The 25422-nt window shown below is 45.2% G+C and overlaps 1 protein-coding gene across 4 annotated transcripts in view; it reads left to right on the top strand.

Annotated features, from left to right (window-relative positions):
• Window positions 1-25422, top strand: part of ATL2 (atlastin GTPase 2) — a 176788-nt gene that overhangs the window by 70899 nt on the left and 80467 nt on the right. For all 4 annotated transcript variants that reach the window (XM_073628030.1, XM_073628032.1, XM_073628033.1 and 1 more), the window contains one exon: window positions 3128-3232. In XM_073628030.1, the coding sequence (XP_073484131.1) occupies window positions 3128-3232 (105 nt within the window). The remainder of the gene's footprint in view (window positions 1-3127; window positions 3233-25422) is intronic.

The following is a 25422-nucleotide window of genomic DNA, read 5'->3' as shown; positions in this document are numbered from 1 at the left end:
TCTGCCAGCCACGTTTTGGGAGTAGACATTTGGCAGAAGGACTTCTAAGCTGTCAATGCCTAGACCCTGGAGAGTGGTCTCAGCACCCTGAGATCTTTCAAAATATCTGCCTAAGGTAGAAAAAAAAACACATATGGACACTCTGGCCTCAAGGTTCAGCAACAAGCTGAACTGACCAAAACCAGGGATCCTCTATCCTTAGCAGAAGATGCTCTAGTGAATCCTTCAACTCAATTCCAACTGGTTTATGCCTTTCCTCTGATGGAGATCCTCCCTCAACTGCTGTGCAAGATGGAGAAAAGGGTCCCGGTTATTCTCATTGCATCAAAGTGGCCCAGAAGGACGTGATGTACAAGCATACTTGGACAAGCTGTGGCCCCTTCCAAACAGGGGAGACCTACTGCAGTTTCATCTTGCCTCTCAGTTGCTGGCTTTAACAGCATGGTTTTTGAAACCCAAGTGTCAGACGCAAGCCTGCAGTCTAATCAAGGCAAGGACCTTGTTTGGTGTGAGAGGGATTGAGGGGAGAATATTTTGAGCAAGTAAAACCAGCTATACTTATAGCAGCCTGCAATACCTGGGGCCCCACTAGGGGAAGGCGCCACACAGATCTAACTGGCTGGCCACACACAGATACAAATCTAATATGCAATATGGTGCACTTTAAGGTTTGGGAGACAGGTCTATCAATTAGACTACAAATTATGGATGTGTGTGCAGAGGGTCCATCCAGAACTTGTAGTGTTAATATGTGGTCACAACAACCCTTTTAGCATCTGATCGTTTTAATACATGTACAAGCTATTGGGATTTGAGCACAGGTATCTTTTCTCTCAGGTCTATCAATTGGCATGCACTTCTGGGATCTCTTTAAGCTACCTACGAGCTAGATTCCTTGCGTTTAACTTTTTTCCCCGCCCATGCTATAGCCAAATGATGGCTACAGCGCAGGCTTACTTAGCCGGGAGGACGTCAATAGACGCCGGCACGACGCTGTGCTAATCACAGGCAGTGAGACATTTTTCCGATGTGCGGCTGTGGAGATCGGGAAATGTCTCACTGCCTGTGATTAGCACAGCGCCGTGCCGACTTCCTGGTGGGCTCTGCACATGGAGTGTGCGAACACGCCCGAGTCCATCCTTATTTAATACTAATACTCTTATTCTGGCCTTTCTTCAGTCTGATGTTGACTAACCTCGGTCCTGGGTACCCTCGAGACAGATTTGAGCCTTATCCATCCACTTCCAAAATCCTCCTCTTTCCTCTCAATCCTTATCAAAACCTTTTTACATGGAGGTGTTCATATAATGACCCCAATTTTGATCTAAAGGTCTTTATAGGGGACACCCTTCTTCACCGCTACAGTATTGTCATGTGTATAAGACGACTTGTTTCCAGGGCCTGCGCCCTTAAGCACAATTGATGTCGGTGTCATTTTATATAGTGATCAGTGCATATTTTTGACTGGTCACTGGTCCCAAAAAAGTGTCAGAAGTGGCCGTTTTGTCAGCTGCAATGTCCCACTAAAAATCGCTGATCACCGCCGTTACTAGTAAAAATAACAATGTCATAAATCTCCTATTTTGTACGCCTTTTACGCAAACTAATAAATATACGCTTATTGAGATTTTTTTAAATCTAAAATATGTAGCAGACTATATATTGTCCTAAAGCTGATGAAGAATTTCGTTTTTTTTTTTTTTTTTTTTTTTTTTTTTTTTTTTACACAAAAAAAAAAAATATTCGCAATAGGCGTATATTGATTGGTTTGCGCAAAAGTTATCGCTTCTACAAACTATGGGATAGATTTAGGGACTTTTTAAAAATTTTTAAAATTTTTTTTTTTTGCAGGATTGCGGCGGACAAATCTGATCCCAAATAACACTTTTTGGGGACCAGTGACATTATTACATTGATCAGTGCATTTTTATAGCACTGATCAATGTCAAAATGACATTGGCAGGGAAGGGGTTAACACTAGGGGGCTATCAAGGGGTTAACTGTGTTTCCTAGGTATGTTCAAACTGTAGGGGGTGGTGGGCTGCCTGAGACATGACAGAGATCACTGTTCCCGACCATTGGGAACAGTAGATCTGTCATGTCTCCTGTCAGAATGGGGATCCGCCTTGTTTACAAAGGCAGACCCCCATTCTTCCTCTGTACTAGGTGATCGCGGATCGCCGGCGGACATAGAGTCCACCTGACCCGAGGGCATGCTCTCGCAGCGGGCACGAGAGTGCGCCGCCTGCGCGAGACGACATACAATGACGGAGGTTCGTGAAGGAGAGCCAACCTGCTACAGTACAACTGCGGCGGGTAGTGGTTAACTGGTTAAACTCCTTGTTCCTGCTCTCCTGTTGGCAGTTGTTTTTGTACACCCCTCAGTTTTATTGCTTGAGTTTGTCCCAAAGTCTAAGAATACAAATCCTGTGCTCTATACAGTGTTAGGTTAAAAGGAATTTTGACTCGCTTGTAAATTGCTCAGTACAGGACACAGGCCCCTCCCCACTGTGTCTTGATTATTCCTTATTGCGGAAAAAAACCTGGAGCCTCAGAGTGGGTGGGATTTTTCCAGGCTAGTTGGAAGTTCAGCACAGTATATGTGCAGCCGATATACAAATATATTTGATCCTACTTTGATAGCACATGCAGAGCTGTGAAAATGGGGTTAATCATCAAGGCAGGATAACTGTTGACCCTAGGAGTGTATCTATACTAAAATGTAGATTTTTGGCCATCTGGAATTCTAAATGCAGGCCTGGACATTTCCGCTGTGGCAATGTATTTACAATGGTACAGACCATGCTCGCTGTGCTTGTAAAGACTCCAAATAAAAAGTAGTCATCTGTAACAGAATTATTGTTTTGTTTCTAAGTGTGACTGTTCAGGCCCAGCTTTAGTTTTCTGTTGTGGTGGTAAGAGGTCTGCTTTAGAGTGCTGGTAGTTCCTTCTAGTGCTAGATTTAAACTGGATTTGGGAGTCCATGTTCTACCACAAATGGATTGCTTCTTTACTTGTTGGGGAAAAATGGAATATACTGCTAAACTTGATATTCCTTATCTTTGTTGATTTCACCTTGACATTTTAATTATGCTTGTTATATTTAGTTTCTTGTTTTTGCACCCAGGTTGCGGTTATTCTCATGGATACTCAAGGGGCCTTTGACAGCCAGTCAACAATCAAAGATTGTGCAACGGTGTTTGCCTTAAGCACAATGACTAGCTCTGTCCAGGTAACCTTTGGCATATGCTACTTTTTTCTGTGTGCATATATCATGTTTACTTGTATTTGTAATTTTTGTGTAGCACATCGAAATGAGCTCAAAGGTATCCCATTTGTTTTTGAAAATGTTTTATTATAGTGAAGGTTGTACTTGTAGGACCCTCACCTATTGGAAAATGTGTCCAAACTGCTGCTGCTTATAAATTGTAAGCACACCACAAAACAGACCGCAGAGATTACTTTGCAATGTAAATTGATTATATTATACAAGGCCTGTAGATTGCGTGTAGCAGACAGTGCACAGAACCTTGTTTTTAGTTATAAATAGGGACTCTCAAACTCCTCATGAATAAAAATTTCTGTAATCAAGAATCATATATTAATATTATATTCCTTATGTGGATGGAAAGCATGTGTGTGTGGGTTATATATATATATATATATATATATATATATATATATATATATATATATATATATATATATTACTATGCAGTCTGGATAACCAAAATCCTGGAAAATGTATTTTTGTAGATAAAGTGGAAAAGGAAGGGTAACACTGCAATGTAACCTTCCATGTGAGTTTTTGAAAATTACTTTTGAATAAAAGTGGGCTAAAAGCCCTGAAACATACTTCACTGGAAGTGGACTGAAGTTCATGAAAAGGCACTACACTTGAGTGAACCTCGACTATCCCAGAACTTGACCTGAAGTTTGTTGTGCAAATTGTAAATAACACAAGCTGAAACCTATGTGCACAAGGCCGTATAGATTATCTTGACACAGGAGTAGAGATAGATAGATAGATAGATAGATAGATATATCTATCTATCTATCTATCTATCTATCTATCTATCTATCTATCTATCTATCTATCTATCTATCTATCTATCTATCTATCTATCTATCTATCTATCTCTACTCCTGTGTCAAGATAATCTATACGGCCTTGTGCACATAGGTTTCAGCTTGTGTTATTTACAATTTGCACAACAAACTTCAGGTCAAGTTCTGGGATAGTCGAGGTTCACTCAAGTGTAGTGCCTTTTCATGAACTTCAGTCCACTTCCAGTGAAGTATGTTTCAGGGCTTTTAGCCCACTTTTATTCAAAAGTATTTTTCAAAAACTCACATGGAAGGTTACATTGCAGTGTTACCCTTCCTTTTCCACTTTATCTACAAAAATACATTTTCCAGGATTTTGGTTATCCAGACTGCATAGTCCCGAGACCTTTCTCTGCACAGACTCATCGCATCATCTCATTCAGCCTTGTGACAAACCAACTGCCTAGCCTTGGGCTGCACAAGCTGCTGCCTAATTACAGCCCCTCAGTTTGCCAATGTGAGAAGCCTGGGTGACGTTTAACCCTTCTGACAGTGAAAAGGCGCAACAGGTTGGTAAAAACTATAATGGGAATGCTGTTGTTCATTTTGACGGCCTGGTTAGATCACCTCTCCTTGAGACCAGTAGACACTCCTAGTGTCTGTTCATAAATGCTGCTCCTACAACAGCTTATCTCCAGGGATTTGGCCCTGAACCATAGACACCATGTATACTTAAGCCTGGTACACAAATAATTTTTTTTTTTGTTCAACCCAGCAGGTTGAATGGAAAAAAAATGGACAGATCCGGTCGGAGCCGTTGTACTAACAATCTGACATTAGTAGAGTGATCTCTCCCCCGCTGAACTGTTGTGTTCTGACAGAACCCCCCTGCCAGAACATTGGCTGAGAACGCTGATCAGGATCCAGTTGGGTGCTGGTTTTTCAGCATGCTCGTAGGACAGAAGCCGGCCAAATGGCCGCCTTCTGTCGCAAAGACGGCCATGCACACGGGCCGAATGCCGGGCCTTTTTTTTTTTTTTTTTTTTAAATATGAACCAGCATTCGGCTTGTGTGTACAGGGCTAAAAAAGCCTGTGAACAGCTGCACAATTAGGTGATTTCCACTAAAATGTTGACAATGTTGGAGGCTTTACCCCTCCTAAGTCTCTATAAAGCCTCTGTGTACTCCAGGACCCAATCCTGGAGAAAACTGCAGAACAGACATCCATTAGCCCCATCCATTAGCCCCTCAGTTTGCCAATGTGAGAAGCTTGGGTGACGTTTAACCCTTCTGACACAGTGAAAAAGCGCAACAGGTTGTTAAACAAAAACTATAATGGGAATGCTGTTGTTCATTTTAGCAGACTCTTGTCAATCTTTAGTACTACTTGAAACTTAATGTGACAACCAGCACTCCCATTGTGATCTGTTTAAAACCCCCACACTGGAGCTGAAGGTTGCTTTTTAAAGGCTTTGCGAAACCTGTGTAAAGTTGACAGACCTCTTTCACGATGCTTTGTAAAAACTTGCTGTATGCATTTAAATAGGCCACATCCTGCTTGGATTTACTGCAACAATTTGCAACATTTATTGATTTTTTTTTTTTTTTTTTCACCATATACTATAATATAAGGCCCCTTTCACACGGTCTGTCGGATCAGGTCCACCTGACAGTTTTGCAGGTGGACCTGATCAGACATACCAGTCTCCCCTATGGAGCAGCAGATCACGGCGGTGACATGTCCGCTGACATCCCCCGCTATCTGATCCTGTCCGCCAAATCCAGGCGATGGTCCTATTTTCTATTAGTCTGGGGGGATCGAATATGATCGGATGAAAAAGGAAAGGAGGTCCATTCTCATCCAATTTTCCCATAAAGGTGAGTGGGACTGGGTCCATCTCCGCTCTGCACAGTAAGTGTCGAAGGACCTGTCCTCTCCATGCTCAGGGTGGATCAACGGAGCAATCCGCCAAAACGGAGTTGCCCTCGTGAAAGTGGCCTGCAGCAGAACTAAAAGCAAAATCTTTTTTTATTTATTTTGTAAGCCAAAACCGGAACTGAAAGAATATACCTCTAAAATTAGGGAATCCCCGGTTGTCACCAGGGCCACCAGAACTAGTGTCCTTATTGGAAGATTTCCACTCTTACTGTTCTGGGGACAACCCAAAATGTGGTGTTTTCTTTCACTGTTGTTGATGACAGTAAACATAACTAATAGGGTGGATCTCCTAACTGGGACACATACAGCAAAAAAAAAAAATAAAATGAAATGGACCAGTGCTTTGATCCCTCTCTAGCAGGGGCAGTCTGTCCATTAAGGGCGCCACCCCCCATCCATGCATCCGACCCCACACAGGATGCCAGATGCATGGATTCCAGGGGGGGGGGGCGGGCGGGGTAGGGTCGAAGCATGTGATTAGAGCCAGAGGTTCTAATAGGCTTCAAAATTAGGGTGTAAATTTGCTTTCCCCTCAAAATAACACACAGCCATTAATGTCTAAACCGCTGGTAACAAAAGTGAGTACACCCCTAAGTGAAAATGTCCAAATTGGGCCCAAAGTGCCAATATTTTATGTGGCCATCATTATTTTCCAGCACTGCCTTAACCTTCTTGGGCATGGAGTTCACCAGAGCTTCACAGGTTGCCACTGGAGTCCTCTTCCACCCCTCCATGACGACATCACGGAGCTGGTTGATATTGGAGACCTTTGCGCTCCTCCACCTTCCGTTTGAGGATGCCCCACAGATCCTCAATAGGGTTTAGGTCTGGAGACATGCTTGGCCAGTCCATCACCTTTACCCTCAGCTTCTTTAGCAAGGCAGTGATCGTCTTGGAGGTGTGTTTGGGGTCGTTATGTTGGAATACTGCCCTGCAGCCCAGCCTCAGTAACCAGTGCTTGTCTTCAGCAAACGATTTGTAGGCTTTCTTGTGCATCTTTAGAAGAAGCTATTTTCTGGGACGACAGCCATGCAGATCAATTTGATGCAGTGTGCGGTGTATGGTCTGAGCACTGACAACCTGACCCCCCACTCCAATGTTGGCAGGACTCATGCATGTATAACCAAGCTTAACTTGCCGACCAGCCCGCAAACAACCAAGTAAACCTGTCTAACAGTATGTGTTAAAGCAGGGGTTTAGTCTGCGCACATTTGCAAATGCATGCGTAAGCCACAGAGCCTCGTCAAGGCACCCTGGTATCTGTGGTACCTAACACTAACTAATAAGTGTCCCCACAGTGGAGGCACATGCATTCTGATGAGTAGGTGAGAGCAGGTGGACTGAAGGGGAGCCACCCCTTCTTAAAGGTACAGGGGCACACTGAACACCTAGCATATAGCACAATGGCTGCAAAGGTGTCAGTGCATTGCCTGACCAAAAAACACGACAGTGATACAAAAAAAGAACTCGTACATCTATTTCCCAAAGACAACCTCTGAATATGACCCTGAGCATGTGCACTCAACTTCTTTGGTCGACCATGACGAGGCCTGTTGTAAGTAGAACCTGTCCTGTTAAACCACTGTATGGTCTTGGCCACTGTGCTGCAGCTCAGTTTCAGGGTCTTGGCAATCTTCTTATAGCCTATGCCATCTTTATGTAGAGCAACAATTTCTTTTTTTCAGGTCCTCAGAGTTCTTTGCCATGAGGTGCCATGTTGAACTTCCAGTGACCAGTATGAGAGTGTGAGAGCGATAACACCAAATTTAACACACCTGAGACCTTGTAGCACTAACGAGTCCCATGAAACCGGGAAAATGGCTAATTGGGCCCAATTTGGACATTTTCACCTAGGGGTGTACTCGCTTTCGTTGTCAGCGGTTTAGACACTAATGGCTGTGTGAGTTATTTTGAGGGGGCAGCAAATTTACACTGTTATATACGCTGTACACTCACTACTTTACATTGTAGAAAAGTAATTTCTTCAGTGATGTCACATGAAAAGATATAATAAAATATTTACAAAAAGTGAGGGGTGTACTCACTTTTGTGAGATACTCTATCTAGCAAGGTTAGTTTGCGGTATAAGCAAGGAAGCTCAGACCTCTGCTGTGTGTAAATGTGCTTTTACTAAACAAAAATGCTGTCTTACAATATTTGGAATACAGTACAAGACTGACAGATCTCTATAGCAAGTTAACAGCCTATGGTCTATACCAGTGTTTCTCAACCTTTTTTCAGTCGAGGCACCCTTTTAAAGTTAGGAACAATTTCAAGGCACCCATTAAAATTATAGACCGTCTCGAGGCACCCCATTCTAAATAGTAAAAAAGTATTGCACAAATTGTGAGTATAGCCTCAAATAATAAGGGTAGTAAAATTTAAACCGTACCATCATCCAAATTAATATGTACAAGGAAAAGAGAGTGGGACATAGGGGACAGTGGCTGATGTTGGCCCCATAATGTTCACACCCTAAAATGGCTGGACTATACCGGTACAGGTAAACGATGATAGACAAAATGTATAAAAGGAATTTATTACAAACAGAAAATACATGGTGTACAGATTAAAATGCAAAAACAGAAATTCAAAGATCACCAAAGAATATCTGTAAATTACAAAATATTGACTGGTCTGGTTCTCGACTAGTTTCGCGATATTATCGCTTCCTCAGGAGGACCAATCTATAAGACAAATAATATAATGCAATACAGGCAAAAAACAATGTACAATACACTACAAGTAGTGATCTTAAAAACAGCATGTAGAAAGGGGAAAGAATAAAACATAATTACTAGTTCGGCTTACCCTATAATTGGGTGATCGTGTGCGGCACCGGGTCACCCAAACAACTCTCCCCCGCGGCGGACAAGGGGGATAGTTTAGAGCCCTCTAAGTAAAAAGCATAGCGTAAGTGAGGGGCTACAAAGATAGCTGGTGAAAGGATACAATGGATTAGCCAACCACATATTGAGGGAGCGGAAGGAGAGGGGAGGGAGGGCCTGGGGAAAAAAGGGGAAGGAAACTGGGGGGAGGGGGAGGGAGGGAAAAGGGGAGGGGGTGAAAAGGAAGGAGAAAGGGGGAGCGGGAAGGGAAAAGGGAAGGAGGGTAAGGGTGATGGAACATGGGAAGGGGAAGGGGGGGAAAAAGAAAGGGAGGGGGGGAGGGGGGGGGAGACTGGAGGGAGCACCAGGGGAGGGGGTAGTGGAGGGAAGGGCAAAAGAGGGGGGGGGGGGGAGGGGAGGTAGGGAACAGGGTGAGGAGGAGCAGACCATACACAGGAACAGGGGGGGTAGAGGGATGCATCACCTCCGTCTGGAGGAAACACAAAGGAGTTGTTCTAAGGAGCCAGTCTTGACAAGATGATGTTTATGATTCTGTTGTATGGGGGTGAAGCATAACATACAACTCATTGTGCAGACTTTAACAGCCTCCAGTCCCTTTTTGTGCCTTTTATGAACCCTGCGTGGAGAGATCCAGTAATACCTATGGAGAAGATGCATCATTAGAACAGCCCCGTTCAATATCTCCAGGCTGCCAAGATCTTCTCACCATTGCCAGGGTGCAATAAAAGTCGGTTTGACCCTAACAGTATATGCTGTTTTTGGGTTCAAACCCTCCGGTAAGCCCCCATCTATTACATCTAAGCGCACTGCATGTTTCTGAAGACACAGTGGTGAATAGTGTGGTTCATAGATGGAACATCCTATTTATTGATGAGACTTTTTAAGTGGCTGCAGAATATTAACCTCTGAGACTTTTTCTGCTGTATGCTGGTGAAGGCGCTCCTCACCTCACGTTTTGGGTAGTGACCCATCCAGTTCCAACTCACTGACTGTCCATTTGACACATTTATTTCCAGTTTGATTTTATATGTGCTACCTTTATTGGTGTATATTACACTTTGGGTATAGGCCTTTTTAACTTATTAGTTTAAGGTATCTTGTCTTAATAGCGCTACACATTTTTTGTTTATAGTCAGCTAATATGACCCCAGGGCTGATGGAGAGGGACAACGAAGGGTCCTTATCAGGTCATTGGTTGTTAGGATGTCAGTGGCTGCAGGGTCGTAATGATGCATAATTAAAACCTGTGGCCTTGTGTATCTAAAAGGCAGGTTTGATCCACACACTGACTTGTATACAATTTTGGGGCAATTTTTTGGCATTTTGCCAAGGCATCCCTGGTTGAAAAAGGCTGATCTATACACTAAAAGTACGCTTAAAAGTTACTTAACTCCAGTTACTGTGGGTTCCTGATCTTTGTTGACAACTCTGACTCAGGCTTCTTCTTGGCTGGTTACAGATGAGTCTTTTTGGTGTTAATGCATTATGGAGCCCTCTATCATCAGTCTCTGCTGCTGCCTTTATTTGGGCTTTTGGTGACAATGGTTACAAACTCGTTTACCTTAAAGTGGAAGTCCAGTCAAAAATGAAATTTTTTCTATTTAATTATATGTAGAATATCTTTGACATTATTCATTTTCTGTGTAGCTAATTCCCAAGCTTAGAAATTCTAATCAAAGCCAGACAATTGTCTTATTCCTGTTCTTCAGGGACAACCTTACTTCCTTATTTCTGAATTCTGCATGGGGGGGGCCTCTCGCTTCCTGAAAACATTGTCCTTCTCTTCTACACAGGAATGCATACTGTTCATGCTAACCTCCCCTGTCTTGCCCAGCCCCACCCCCATCCCTCCTATTTTTTTTTTTTGACAGGCATGCCTAGACCTGACCAGCCCCACCCCCATCCCTCCTCAGATCTCCCCCTGTCTTCATAGCCTTGTTTTGGATAGCAGTTTCTCCTGAGAGAGGGGCGAGGGCAGGCTTTGGAAGAATGTTCTGTGTTAGAAAGTGTAAGAGATTTCAATGCAACATGCTGCAGATTTTCTACAGTGCAGAACCATGTTGTTTCTGCATGGCACTGAGTTCATGGTGTGGCGCACACCCAGCTGAGGGAGCTACATGTGAAGAATGAGTTTAAGGCTCCGTTTCCACTAGTGCAACTTATCATGCGACTTTGGACACAAAGTCGCAGTGACAAGTCACAGCCATTGATTTCAAATGCAAACGTTCCCATCTATGCGCCTTTGAAAATCAGCAACTTTAAAAAGGTTCCTGCACTACTTTGAATGAAAGTCGCATCAAAGTGTAAAGTTGTATCAAAGCTGCCCTCAGTTGCACTCTAAATCGCATAGCTTTGGTGTCGCCCTAGTGGAAACATAGCCTGTGTGTGACTTTGGAGTGTGACTTTGATGCAACTTTGAGTGCAGCTTTGATACAACTTTACACTCTCTGGATCAGTCGCATCAAAAGTTGCATCAGTGCTTTGCAGGTACTTTTTCAAAGTTGCATAGATGGGAATGGGTGCCATTGAAACCAATGGGCTATGACTTGTCATGCGACTTTGGACACATAGTCGCATGACGAGTCATGTTTCCACTATTGCGACCACAAAGTTGCACAATTTATAGTGCAACTTTGATGCGACTGAGTGCAGTTTTGATCCAACTTTACACTCTTTGGATCAATGTTGCATCAAAGCATTGCAGGTACCTTTTCAAAGTCGCATAGACAGGAACGGGCCCCATTGAAATCAGTGGGTTGTGACTTGTCATGTGGACTTTGTGTCCAAAGTCGCATGACAAGTTGCACTAATGGAAACAGAGCCTTAGTCTGGTTGCCTATGCTCATTGTAGACTGTTAGCTGAGTCCCCAGAGCACTTCCAGCTACACTGACAGTACACTGACAACCCCCCACCCCCCCCCCCCCGGGTCCTGCGTGGATGGGTCCCTTTCTTTTCTCATGTATTAGGATGTACAATGCATCCTTACTGATGAGAGAACATTGGGCAGAAACCTATGATCAGCTCCCCCCCCACCCCGTATACGCCCACTGGCTACACAGGAACTATGTCCCTCCCAGGAAGTGATGTCACTAGCTTTCAGGAACCACACCCACTGGCTGATTTTAGTCTCAGAAGGAAGTAGAATTAAAGTAATGTGACGATGCTGCAAAATAAAGGTAGAAAAACTTTTTTTTTTTTCATTTTGAGACATAAGGCTGAACTTCGCTCACATTAATGATTGCAGGGTAAGAATTTTAAGTGTTAGGGTGAACTTCCACTTTAACAATCAACTCACAGACATTTCTGTAGCTTTCAATTAGAGATGCACTCTCAAATTCTACCTCAAGATGGCACCCTGCCATCATACATGCCATAGGTTATATTTTACCTGTTTTACTGTACCTATAGACAATAGACTGCTCAGACTGTCAGCTGAATAGAACAATGGTATCTACGTCCCCATTGTATCCAACAGCATATGTTTGAGGAGCATCCTCAAACTCAAAAGTAATCTGATTTCTGTTTCTATGACCAACTACTAAACAGACTGTCCCATTTAATGTTATGTCTGATTAATATAAAAAAAATCATATTGTTTAACATGCGCAACATATTCCGCCCTTAATTTTTTTTTTTTTTTTTTTTTTTATTGGTAGACTTTTTTGTAGTCCTAATATTGTAATAGTTTTGTGTAGTAAAAGCACATTTATAAGCTGCAGAGGTCTACGCTTCCTTGCTTATACCGCAAATAAACCTTGGTAGATAGATGCAAGCAAAACAGTAAAACAGTTTCAATAGCGAAAATTAATTCGCTATTGTAACACTGATCCTCCTTCCGGCCAATCGGGAAACGAGTCCTGTGACCCGTCGCCCGATTGGCTGAAAGGGCAGGTGATCGGATTGTACGCCGAGGAGGAGGGAGGAGGAGATGCACGGTGGGGGGTGCGGGGGTTTCCGGTGACTGATCGATCCAGGGGGTGGTTGCCCCCCCCCCCCCCCCCGAAAAAAAAAAAAAAAGGCCACGGCTCTCTACTTTTATTCAGAACTAGAAAAAAAGAGGAATAAAATTTGCTTCAGTTGACTTTTTCCATGTATGTTGAGTAAAATTTGTGTTTCTTATTTCTTTATGACCTATGTGCCTTTTTGGGTTCATTCGCACAGGCACTAAAAAGGACACATTGCTGGCATTTTCAGCACGCTTCTGAAAAGGAGTATTGAGCTGGATGGCTTAGTTCATACTTCTGTGTTGCTCAAGCTTCAAATCACAGCAACTCAAATGTTTAATTGCAGATATATGGTCCATGATAGCCATTTACTTTAGTAGCTTCCCCTGGCAGGCTCCCTGCTGAAAGGATGCTAGCAGCCTATCAGCTGAAACACAGTGAATGCTTTTTGTATCCAGTGCCTGTGTGACTACGATTTTAATGTGCACTTAAAAACTTAATCCATGAATTTAAAAGTATTTGTGCTGTTACTTTTATACCTAGCACATTTTAGCCCTGAGAAAAGCTTTTGGTTTTGGAACCATTGATCTTTTCTTAATGCAACTGTCTCTGTAATTAAACCTGCATTTCTTTATCATACATTGAGGGACACAGGATTGTAGTAAGTATTGAAAAAAAAAAAAAGACTCCAGCTCCTGTATAACCCTGCTTCCAAATGTCATGTTTTTTTGCTAGTGTCCTAGAAGCTTGGATTTTCTTTCCTCAGCTCTGCTGTGGAAAAATATTACTTGGTTATACAGTGCAGGACACGGGCAGATTCAAAGATGACTTGCTTATGGGCAGGTACCTTCAGTTGTGTGAACACTGGCAGAAAAAACTGAGAGAACCCCATTAGAACCCCCCCTGCTCACAGCAATCCTCAGTTCTTTGCTGGTGTCTTTAGGTGTTGGATGTATCCCCTCTAATGAATGTATTGTGATTGTTAGTTGCACTTACCAAATTCATCAATCAACTTCTTTGTTGCGTTTTGGCCATGGCATCTTACGCAGCCTATGGATCGATACCCCATGTTTAGGACTGTACCTGGACTCCTCCAGAAAAAATGCGAGGATGGCCTGGAAAGTCGCTTTGGGCACCAGATCCTACATTGGGCACCTACCTAAGTATGTAGTGCAATTTGTTGGATATTTCATAGGGTGCTTTACAGGTCCAGGGCAGAGGTGAACCACACCTGTGAATTGTTAGTATATGAATCCCAGGTGCCTCCTTTTCGCCCATGGTGGGGTTCCTTCCTTCCACCTCACTTTCATCAACGAGTGGGTGTCCGGGCTGTTTTTCCTTGTCACCACCCCCTCACCTCTCCTGTGACTACACAACCTGGCTTGACATGGCTGCTTAGGGCTTATCCCCACTACATGGACACTGCTGCGGACAGCCCTGGTTGATCCTACCACCCTCCCTGGAGTCCTGCGCTGCTTGAGTAGACTGCGAATGCCCTGGATAGTGCGGCAGCCATCTTTTTTTTATTCGGTTTGAATACCCTGGACCTTGCAGCACTTCAGTGCACAGCTCACAGGGGGACAGGACTCGCAGAGACAGTGCATGCTGAGTGTACAGGCATTGGGGGGGGGAGGGGGGGCTCCATATTGACCCTCCTTACCTCCCAGGCTACAATTGGTATCCCTGTGGTGCTGGAGGGGTTGTACTAACCCCTCCCTTGGGGAGTCAGCATCTCATAGTACTTTCAGTTTCTCCCTCTCTGACTCTGCTCCCTCCTCAGCCATTTACACTGCCCCATATGGCATCCCATATTCCTCCTGACTTTAGTTGGGAGGATTTTGCGGCATCCGTGTCTACCTTTTTTATGGGTCAGATCTCAGACCTCATATAGTCCACAGGTATTCAGGGTCATAAGTGACCTAAACCCATGGCTCTGCCAGGATCTGTTTCTGATACAGCTCTGGCAGGGGTCATATATCTAGAACATGATCTAGGAGTGGAAAAGAAGGAAGAAAAGGAGTTTTGAGGCTGCTTCTTTTGAATCTGAGGTTTCCACTCAGGAGCCCCCTTCTGCTTTTTTATTACTAAAACTCTGATACTATTTTGGTGTTGATTGAGCAAGTAAAGATCATGCTTGGCACTAGAGCCGCTAGAAATTTTCTGACCCTAATATTTTACCAGTATGGGTTCCCTTAAAAAGGGGCAAACTGTATTACCTTTGCTGTACTCTCCCTCATGGAAGATCAAGGCCCCTTACACACACACACACACACACACACACACACACACACACACACACACACACACACACACACGTTTTGATGGACTCCGCTTGCTGAGCAGGGATCGCCCCGTTGATCCCCCGCTGAGCCAGCAAATGACTGGTACGTCTCTGCTCACATCCGTCGCTCCAAAGACCTGCATGGTGCATCCGTTCAGGTCCGTCTTAAAGAACTGACAGGCAGTCTTGAACGGTCCGCATGTGTGAAAGGGGCATTACTGTATAGTGACTTGCAACATTTTGTAGAAGTATATGTTCTGTCAAAGCACAGCACTTTAAACAATATCTCATAGAGCAGGAGTCTCCAAACTTTCTAAGCAAAGAGCCGATTTACTGTCCTTCAGGCTTTATGGGGGGCCGGACTGTGGCCATTGGAAGTAGAAATTTTCTTTATCGTACATCATGGGACACAGAGCCTAAGTCAATAACTTAATGGGTATATAGGCACCTTCAGGTGATGGACACTGGCATACCCAATCCAGGAAGTTCACACCCTATATAACCACTCCTCCTTCCAGGAGTACCTCAGTTTTTTTGCCAGTGTCTAAGGTGTTGGTCATGAGTGAAGATGTGCTCTGAGGAGCTCCAGGAGGAATCGATGCTGGATTTAAATAGCCTCCACAGACTGGATCCATCCAAAGTGCCACTGAGGCCTAGGTGGATGGTACCTGGGCCTCGTATCCGAAGCACAAGGTTTTGCCAGTAACACCTCTCTAAAAGCTTTCCTGGCAGGGTGCTTTTTACAGGTCCAAAGGAGTGGAACCCCGATAAAAAGGGACCTGGTCCTTGAAGGTTTGCTAAACGCAGCCCACTGTGATGGGTGAATGTTGGATTGACTGTTAATTCAGCAAATCCTGCGGCGGGGATAAGGTAAGGGAAGAAACCTGAACTAAAAAGTCCACCTATGTATTCTTCTTTAAGGGAGAAAATGTTGTCATGCCTTCTCCACTAGAGGGGGTCTATGCACTTACCTTAATCTGTTGTCTTCACTGTAAGCTCAGTGTCAGTCTGTGTGTGTCCGCAGCACCTTGCGCAGGGGGATTTCTTTCAGGTAAGAGGTCTGCTACACTTTTTTTTTCTCCCCCCCTGAAGAGACCAGAGGGTTAGGGAAACATCAGCAGTGTACCCCCCCTATAATACCCCCCCACTGCGGAGGTCCCGAAGTTTGCTCCGACAGTTATTTCTGTGCTTGGTGGTGTCATACTGCTCTGCCCCCCCCCCCCCCCAGTGTTGGGTCTGCGGACCCGAAAGCCACCCGCTTGTGAGAATATTTTTTCAAATGAAGGCGGGGAGTGGGTTTACAAAGGGGGCGGGGCCTAGGCACGGCAAACAAGCAGGCTTAAAAAAATCAGCTGGAGCAGTCTCTCCTCGGCTGATAGCGAGGAGGAAGCAAGCAGGCTGCACACGGAACACAGGAGCGGTGGGGCATGTAAGGGCTGCAAGTGGCTTTCCTGATACAGGAAAGTCATTTTTCCCAGCACTAGGTTGAACTTAATAGCTGCATCACTGTCATGACTATCTTCAGTGATTAAGTGCAATTTAATAGTGCCTCTGCTTTTTCTTGGTACGCATAGTCCCAAGCACAAGACACCACAAAGACCAAAAAGGTACCAAAGGTTTCACCCCCAGGCACTAGGAACTCCAGTCGTGTCTCCACATTGTCACCCTCGCCTGAAATACCAATTATGGCAAGCCAGGGTAAGTCATTGGAACAAATTGATGGTGCAACTGCTTCTCGCTTCTCAGCCCTTGTATACGTGACTGAAGATGTCTTTTTCCCTTAACGTCTTTTAGGACAGCACTTGAGAGAGTGACTCCTCTCCTTGCAAACAGGAAACACCTCTTCCACCAAACTTAAAAGGAGGCTCCTTTCCACACATTGTCAGTTTTTGTGGTTCCTCCAGAGGGAACACTTCGTGGGGAAGTCAGGGCTCTCGGGTGCTATTCTGAAAGCCCAGATTTCCTGTGTTTTTCACCAAATGTTTTTACTTACCTCATGAGAGCTTTTCCTCCCATTCCACAGCTGTTAGGTGCTGCTGGCTGGGCTCCCTCTCCCTCTTCATCTGGGCTCAGGGTGAGTCAGGACTGCCGTGGGCATCACTCTCAGGCGGCGGCAAGGCAGGCGGTTGCCGTTCCGCATTGTTGTTTTCTTCAGTCCGCCGCCTGTTGCCTATTGCGCCTCCGCTATCTTGGGGATGGCAGCGGGGCTCCATCCGCCAGAAGTGAGGCATCAGGTGGTGGCACCCACTAAGCAGGCGTACGGTGTCATTTCCGCCGTAAATCGCAGAGGGAAAGGGGAGGAACGGGGCTGGTGCTTAAGGCGGTTCCGGACTGGCCGCTATTGGAGTCCGGAACCGGCGTTTTTAGCCACAGAACACGCACAGCAATGCAGCGCTCCTCGATGGAATCGATGGCAGCAGCGAGTGGGACAGGCACCAGCAAGGCCCAGGTAAGGGGCAGTTGTATACAATCCTTTTTTACTGTGGTCTCTTCCGCTTGCAGCGACTTGATTGCATCTGTTAAAGAACTTGATGCGACTATTCAATCACTTCGCTCTTCTCTAGCAAACCCATCCCTGAGTCAGCCAACTACCTCACAGTTCTCTCAGGGCTCACTTGTAGTCCCGACGGTGGAGACTGAGGCATCTCCTACCCCAGAGGGACATTCCCCCTCCCAGTCTGGAGAGGAATCTGATGAGGGGGAGGAAGGAGAAAATTTACCTTCAAAATTTAAGTTGTCTTTAGAACAGGTAGATGGCCTGTTAAAAAGCAATCTATACCACACTGGGTCTGGAAGAGGAAAGAAAGGAGTTATCTCTGAATGACAAAAAGTATACAGGGCTCAGCGAGCACAAAAATTGCAATTTCCCAGTACACTCAGTTATTTCTGAAACTATTAAAGAGTGGACAGAGCCAGAGAGAAAACCTTTGTTTCCCAAAGCCTTAAAAAGGCGTTTTTTCCTTTTGGTGAGGATCCAGCGGCGGTTTGGAACAAAAGCCCCAAATTTGATGCCGCGTTTTCCCAGGTCTCGAGGTCAACAGATTTGGCATTCGAGGACATGGGGGTGTTAAGAGATCCCATGGACAAAAGGATGGATCAGCTACTTAAAAGGGCTTGGCAATCCGTCATGGGAAATCTTAAACCTGCTATGGCGACTACTGTTGTATCCAGGAACATGGAGTTCTGGTTAAATCAACTTAAGGCCCATATTTCGGCAGACTCACCAAAACAAGAAATTTTGGATTCATTTTCGACTCTGTCAGCTGCTGTAGCCTTTATTTCTGATGCCTCAGCGGAATCAATCAAAATGACAGCTAGATCTGCAGCCTTAGCTAACTCGGCCAGAAGGGCTCTGTGGTTGAAAACTTGGCCGGGGGACGCGGCATCCAAAAATAAGCTGTGTGGGATACCGTTCCTGGGGGTCTTGCCTTTTGGTCCTGACTTAGATGCAGTTCTGGATAGAACAGCTGATAAAAAGAAGTCTTTCCCTATCAAAAAGAAAAAATAGCCAGTTAAACGTTTTTTTAGTTCCCAAAGGTTTAAGAACAAACCAAACCCCAGGAGAAAAGGAAAAATTGGGCATCGCAGAAGGGAAAGGGAAAAGGAAATGTCCTTTTCCATCCTCCTGCAGCCTCCAGTAAAACGCAATGACTTGTGCGTACCAGTGGGGGGGGAAGGCTTCAAAGTTTCCTCCCCCTTTGGGCCAGCATGACAGGAAGTCAATATGTTTTAGACATGCTGTCCCAAGGTTACAGGATAGAGTTTTTGGATCGCCCTCCAGAAAGATTCTTTGTTACAAACTTACCAAGGGATCTAACAAAGGCCCTGGCTATGAAGAACCTTTTAAAGGATCTGAGGCACCAGAGGGTCGTGATACCAGTATTCACACATATTTCTGATAAGAAAACCATCTGGAAACTTCCGTCTTATTTTCAACCTGAAACCACTAAACAAGTCGGTCCTATACAAAGTTTTGTATGGACTCGATTTTCACAGTCAGAAACATTCTGACAAAAGAATGTTTTATGGCATTAATCGATCTGAGGGATGTTTACCTTCATGTTCCTGTAGCACCTCAGTCCCAGAGATTCCTGAGGTTTGCGGTGAAGATGGGCAAAGAGATTATACATCTTCAGTTCAAGGCCCTTCCCTTTGGCCTGTCGTCAGCTCTGCGTATTTTTAAGAAAGTAATGGCGGAAGCTCTCGCCCCTCTTCATCTCCAGGGGATTGCAGTAATCCCATATCTGAATGACCCCCTCCTTCTTCTTTTTTTTTTTTTTTTTTTTTTTTGCCCCATCCAGGGAAAAGTTGCAGGGGGATCTGGACAGAGCCCGCAGTCATTTGGAGTCGGTGGAGTGGATAGCGAATGTTCAAAAATCGAATTTCATTCCAGCTCAGCAAGTACTTTTTCTGGGTTACTTGAGAAATTCGGTGGAGCAAAAGATTTTTCTCCCAGAAGAGAAAAAGATCAAGGTTCAAAGGGTAATAACGACACTACAAAGGGCTCTCCAGAGGTTCCTTCTGAGAACATGGAACCACAGGACAGAGAGTCTAGATACGAAGATAAAGATCCCCACCAGAGTCAGATGTTCACTTCGGTGGTGGAAAAGTCATGTACAAGTACTACAAAGAGGTCTTCTTTGGTCTTTTTCAACCGGAAAAGTGGTCACAACAGACAACAGTTTGCGGGGATGGGGGGCCCACATGGGTCAGGCCTTAGCACAGGGAACATGGTCCCAGGTCGAGGCTGAAAAATCCTCAAATTGGAGAGAGCTAAAAGCGGTCGCCCTAGCATTAGCTTTCTTCTCTCAAAACCCCATAGGTTGCCATGTCCAGATTTTGTCGGACAATGCTACTACCATAGCCTCCCTGAACAAACAGGGAGGGACAAGAAGCATCACTTACTGTCAGTAGAGATTCTGGAGTGGGCGGGAAACCACTTACTATCTCTATCCGCAGTCCATCTCAAAGGCACATTAAACGAAGTAGCGGATTATCTGAGCCGACAGAAAGTTCAGGAATCAGTGGAGTCTGAACAAGAGGTGTTTGCATTGATCACCAAAACTTGGGGCCTTCCGCAGGTAGACCTGTTTGCTTCAAGACAAAACATGCAGCTCCCGCAATTTTTCTCCCTTCAGAGAGACAACAGCTCTCAGGGGATAGATGCTCCTGGCGCATCCGTGGAATTTTCACCTAGGATATGCTTTTCCTCCATTCCGGTTAATTCCACTAGTGTTGAGAAAAATACTAAGAGAGAGATCTTGATTACTCTATATTGGCCAAAGAGAGCTTGGTTTTCCACGGTTCTACAGTTGGCAATCAAACCATGTTGGCATCTTCTGCTCAGCTTTTCAGAACAATTAATAACTACGTTGCTTTCCAGAAGGAAAAAGGTAACCAGGGATATTTACGCCAAAGTATGGAAAGTCTATGTTTCTTTCTGTCATTCAGAACATAGGGATGTTAAAGACCTAGTTTCAGTGCTGGAGTTTTTACAAAAAGGTGCAGACAAAGATCTTGCAGTCAGCACTCTTAAAGTACATGTGGCCGCTTTGGGAGTTTATCTGGAGAGATCCTTCTCTTCAGAAACTCTGATCATGAGATTTTTTCAAAGCACTTTCCAGGTCAAGACCGGTCCCGGTGAGGCATTTTCCAATCTGGGATCTCTCGGTGGTTCTGCAAGCTCTTACAAAAGAACCATTTGAGCCTTTACAGGCCATATCTCTAAAGAATGTAACTTTGAAAACTATTTTTCTGGTCACAATTACTTCAGCAAGAAGGATTAGTGAATTGCACACCCTATCAGTAAAAGAGCCTTTTTTGTCAGTTTTTCCAGATAGGATTGTCCTTAAAGTAGAACCAGGGTTTTTGCCAAAAGTGGAAAGTTTTAGTAACAGGTCTCAGGAGATTATTCTCCCAACCTTTTGTGCTAACCCTTCGGGTAAAAAGGAAGAGCAGTTTCACAACTTGGACGTAAGGCGTATCCTTTTACATTATTTGGAAGTAACAGGAGGTTTTAGAGCTTCAGATTCATTATTTGTTCTTGTTTCTGGAAACAAAAAAGGCCACCAAGCATCAAAAGGATCATTGGCTAGATGGCTTAAGATGGCTATTTCTGTAGCCTACTCTCAGATGGGTTTGTTTCCATAAGAGAGCTGGTGTGGATGGTCAGGTCAAAAGGCGATCCCTCCATCTTTCCATAGGTTGCTAGGAAAGATGGTGGCTTCATTCAAAGCGGTTCCCTATGCCCAGTTCCATTCAAGACTGTTGCAAAACAGTATCCTGTCTGCTTGGAACAAAACAATTCAAGCTTTAGACTTGCCAATGCGGCTGTCCCCAGGGGTGTCCCAAAGCCTCAGTGGGTGGTTACTAACCCAGAATCTGCTGAAAGGAAAATCCTTCAGACCAGTTATCTGGAAAATGGTAACGACAGATGCCAGCCTTTCAGGCTGGGGAGCAGTACTAGAAAAGACAACTGTCCAGGGACAGTGGTCAAGAGCCGAAATAACCTTGCCCATCAATATCTTAGAGATTCGGGCAGTGTGTCTGGCTCTGAAGGCCTGGACCTCCAGGTTATGGGATTGTCCTGTCAGGATCCAATCCGACAATGCCACAGCTGTGGCCTATCAATCACCAAGGGGGCACCAAGAGTCTCTCAGTGCAGAGAGGTGAACCATGTTCTAACTTGGGCAGAAAGGAATGTTCCGTGCCTATCGGCAGTCTTCGTTCTGGGAGTAGAGAATTGGCAGGCGGACTACTTGAGCCGCCAGCAATTATTCCAGGGTGAATGGTCTCTTCGCCCCGACATTTTTTTGGGCTATTTTCCAAAGATGGGGGACTCTGGACGTAGATCTTCTGGCGTCCAGATTCGACATGAAGTTAGTCAACTTTGTGTCCAGGACAAGGGATCCATTCACATGCGGAACAGATGCGTTGGTGACCCCGTGGGATCAGTTCTCACTGATCTATGCATTTCGCCCTATTCCGTTGCTGCCACGACTTCTTTGCAGGATCAAGCTGGAAAGAAAGCCGGTAATTCTGGTAGCACCAGCATGGCCCAGAAGGTCTTGGTATGCAGAAATTGTAAAGATGGCAGTAGAGGGTCCATGGTTCCTCCCACTATGACCAGACCTACTCTCACAGGGGCCGATATTTCATCCTACCTTACGGTCTCTAAATTTAACGGCTTGGCAATTGAAACCCACATTCTGAAGAAACGTGGGCTTTCCGGGTCAATTATCTATACCCTGATTAATGCAAGGAAACCAGCTTCCAGAACTATATATTATAGGGTCTGGAGGGCTTATGTTTCCTGGTGTGAATCCAAGGGTTGGCACCCTCGGAGATATATCGTAGGCAGAATTCTTGCTTTTCTACAATTGGGGGTAGAGATGAAATTGGTCTTTTACTATTAAAGGTCAAGTCTCAGCTTTATTGGTCTTATTTCAAAGACCGCTTGCTACACATTCTTTAGTCCGGGGTTTTATGCAAGGGGTGATGTGGCTTAATCTGCCAGTCAAACCTCCTTTGAACCTCTGGAACTTGAACTTAGTTTTGTCAGTGTAACAAAAACAGCCATTTGAACCGATACAACATATTCCCTTACTCCTTCTGACAAGGAAGTTGGTATTTTTGGTTGCTATATTCTCAGCAAGGAGGGTTTCGAAATTGGCTGCCCTTTCTTGTAAAGAGCCATATTTGCTTATTCATGAGGACAGAGTGGTGTTACGCCCTCGTCCAGACTTTTTGCCAAAAGTAGTTTCAGGTTTCCACCTGAACCAAGATATTGTCCTGCCATCGTTTTTTTCCAAAACCATGTTCCAGGGAAGAGAAGTCACTACATTGTCTTGATGTGGTGAGAGCAGTGAAAATCTATTTAAAGACAACTGCTCAGATTCAAAAGACTGATGTCTTATTTATTCTGCCAGAGGGTCCTAAGAAAGGACAGGCAGCATCCAAATCCACTGTCGCTAAGTGGATTCAGCAAGCCATAATTCAAACTTATGATTTAAGGGGTAAGATTCCCCCTTTTCAAGTCTAAGCGCACTCTACAAGGTCGGTTAGTGCTTCTTGGGCAGTGCATCACCAGGCCTCCAAGGCTCAGATCTGTAAGGCCGCAACTTGATCTTCAGTGCATACATTCACCAAGTTTTAGCAAGTGGATGTAAGGAGGTATGAGGATATCGCCTTTGGGCGCAGTGTGCTGCAGACAGCAGTATAGGTCCTCAAGTCTGGTGATACCCTGCGGGTTGTGTCTTCCTCCCCTCAAATAGCATTGCTATGGGACGTCCCATTAACCACTTAACAACCGGCCCATAGCCAAATGACGGCTACAGGGCGGTTGTTTAACTCTGGGAGGACGTCCAGGGACGTCCTCCCAGAATTCTGCTCTCGCGCGCCCCCTAGTGCGCGCACTCGAGAGCATCCGTGATCGCCGGGTCCTGCGGACCCGGCGCATCACAGATCCCGGTAAATGGCCGCTGATCGCGGCCGTTTACCATGTGATCGCTCCGTCAAATGACGGAGCGATCACATGTAAACAAACCGGCGTCATCTGATGACGCCGGTTCTTCTCCTCCCCCTCTCCTCCCCTCCTGTGTACCGATCGGTACACAGTGACCGAAGAGGCGGATGGATGGATGGCTGCAGCGTTGTGGGCTGCATCTGTAGTGCCCACAGCGCTGCACAGAGACATCCAGCCATCCATCCATCCATGCTCAGCCATCCCTACTACTCTGCATGCCCTGCAATGCTGTGCAATACTCTGCAATTCCCTCTGCAATACCCCGCAATACTCTGCCATACCCTGCAGTACCCCGCAATACTCTGCCATACCCTGCAATACCCCGCAATACTCTGCCATACCCTGCAATACCCCGCAATACTCTGCCATACCCTGCAATACCTCGCAATACTCTGCCATACCCTGCAATACCCCAAAATACTCTGCCATACCCCGCAATACTCTGCCATACCCTGGAATACCCCGCAATACTCTGCCATACCCCGCAATACTCTGCCATACCCTGGAATACCCCGCAATACTCTGCCATACCCTGGAATACCCCACAATACTCTGCCATACCCTGCAATACCCCGAAATACTCTGCCATACCCTGCAATACTCTGCCATACCCCGCAATACTCTGCCATACCCCGCAATACTCTGCCATACCCCGCAATACTCTGCCATACCCCGCAATACTCTGCCATACCCCGCAATACTCTGCCATACCCCGCAATACTCTGCCATACCCCGCAATACTCTGCCATACCCCGCAATACTCTGCCATACCCTGCAATACCCTGAAATACCCTGAAATATCCCGCAATACCCAGCCATACTCTGCAATACTCAGTGATACCCAGCCATACTCTGCCATACCCAGCCATGCTTTGCAATACCCCACAAAAATCTGCAATACTCTGCCATAACCCGCAATACTCTGCCATACCCAGCCATACTCTGCCATACCCAGCCATACTCTGCAATACTCGGTGATACCCAGCCATACTCGGTGATACCCAGCCATACTCTGCAATACTCTGTGATACCCAGCCATACTCTGCAATACTCGGTGATACCCAGCCATACTCTGCAATACTCGGTGATACCCAGCCATACTCTGCAATACTCGGTGATACCCAGCCATACTCTGCCATACCCGGTGATACCCAGCCATACTCTGCCATACCCAGTCATACTCGGCGATACTCTGCAATACCCAGCCATGCTCAGCCGTACCCAGCCTCTGTATGTGGCCAGGCTGTGGAAGTCTCACACATGTGGTATCGCCGTACTCAGGAATAGTAGGAGAATCTATTTTGGGGGGTCATTTTTGGTATGTACATGCTATGTGTTAGAAATATTGTATAAATGGACAACTTTTAAAAAGCGTTTTAACCACTTCCCGCCTTCCGTCATACGACGTCCTTGACTTTGTGCGGGGATATCTGAATGATGGGTGCAGCTACAGGCATCATTCAGATATCATCTTTTTCAGCCGGCGATTCCCTACACCATAAGAATGATCGTAGCGGCTGTTACACTGCTTGATCGTTCTTACGGGAGGCGAGAGGGGACGCCCCCCCCTCCCGCCGCCCTCCGGTGCTTCTACCGACTCACCGCTATGATCGAAGCCAGGATCTTTTTTTTTTTTTTTTTTTTTATTTCAGGAACAGCCTAGAGGTGAGATGTGGGGTCTTATTGACCCCATATCTCACTGTAAAGAGGACCTGTCATGCCATATTCCTATTACAAGGGATGTTTACATTCCTTGTAATAGGAATAAAAGTGATCAAAAAATTTTTTTTTTTGGAAAAAAGTGTCAAACTAAAATAAAGTAAAATGAACAATAAAA

This window comes from Aquarana catesbeiana, linkage group LG04 (assembly GCF_042186555.1).
Source record: "Aquarana catesbeiana isolate 2022-GZ linkage group LG04, ASM4218655v1, whole genome shotgun sequence".
In the NCBI taxonomy this organism is placed as follows: Eukaryota; Metazoa; Chordata; class Amphibia; order Anura; family Ranidae; genus Aquarana; species Aquarana catesbeiana.
Note: the sequence above shows the minus strand (reverse complement) of the source record. Positions and strands in the feature narration are given on the sequence as shown.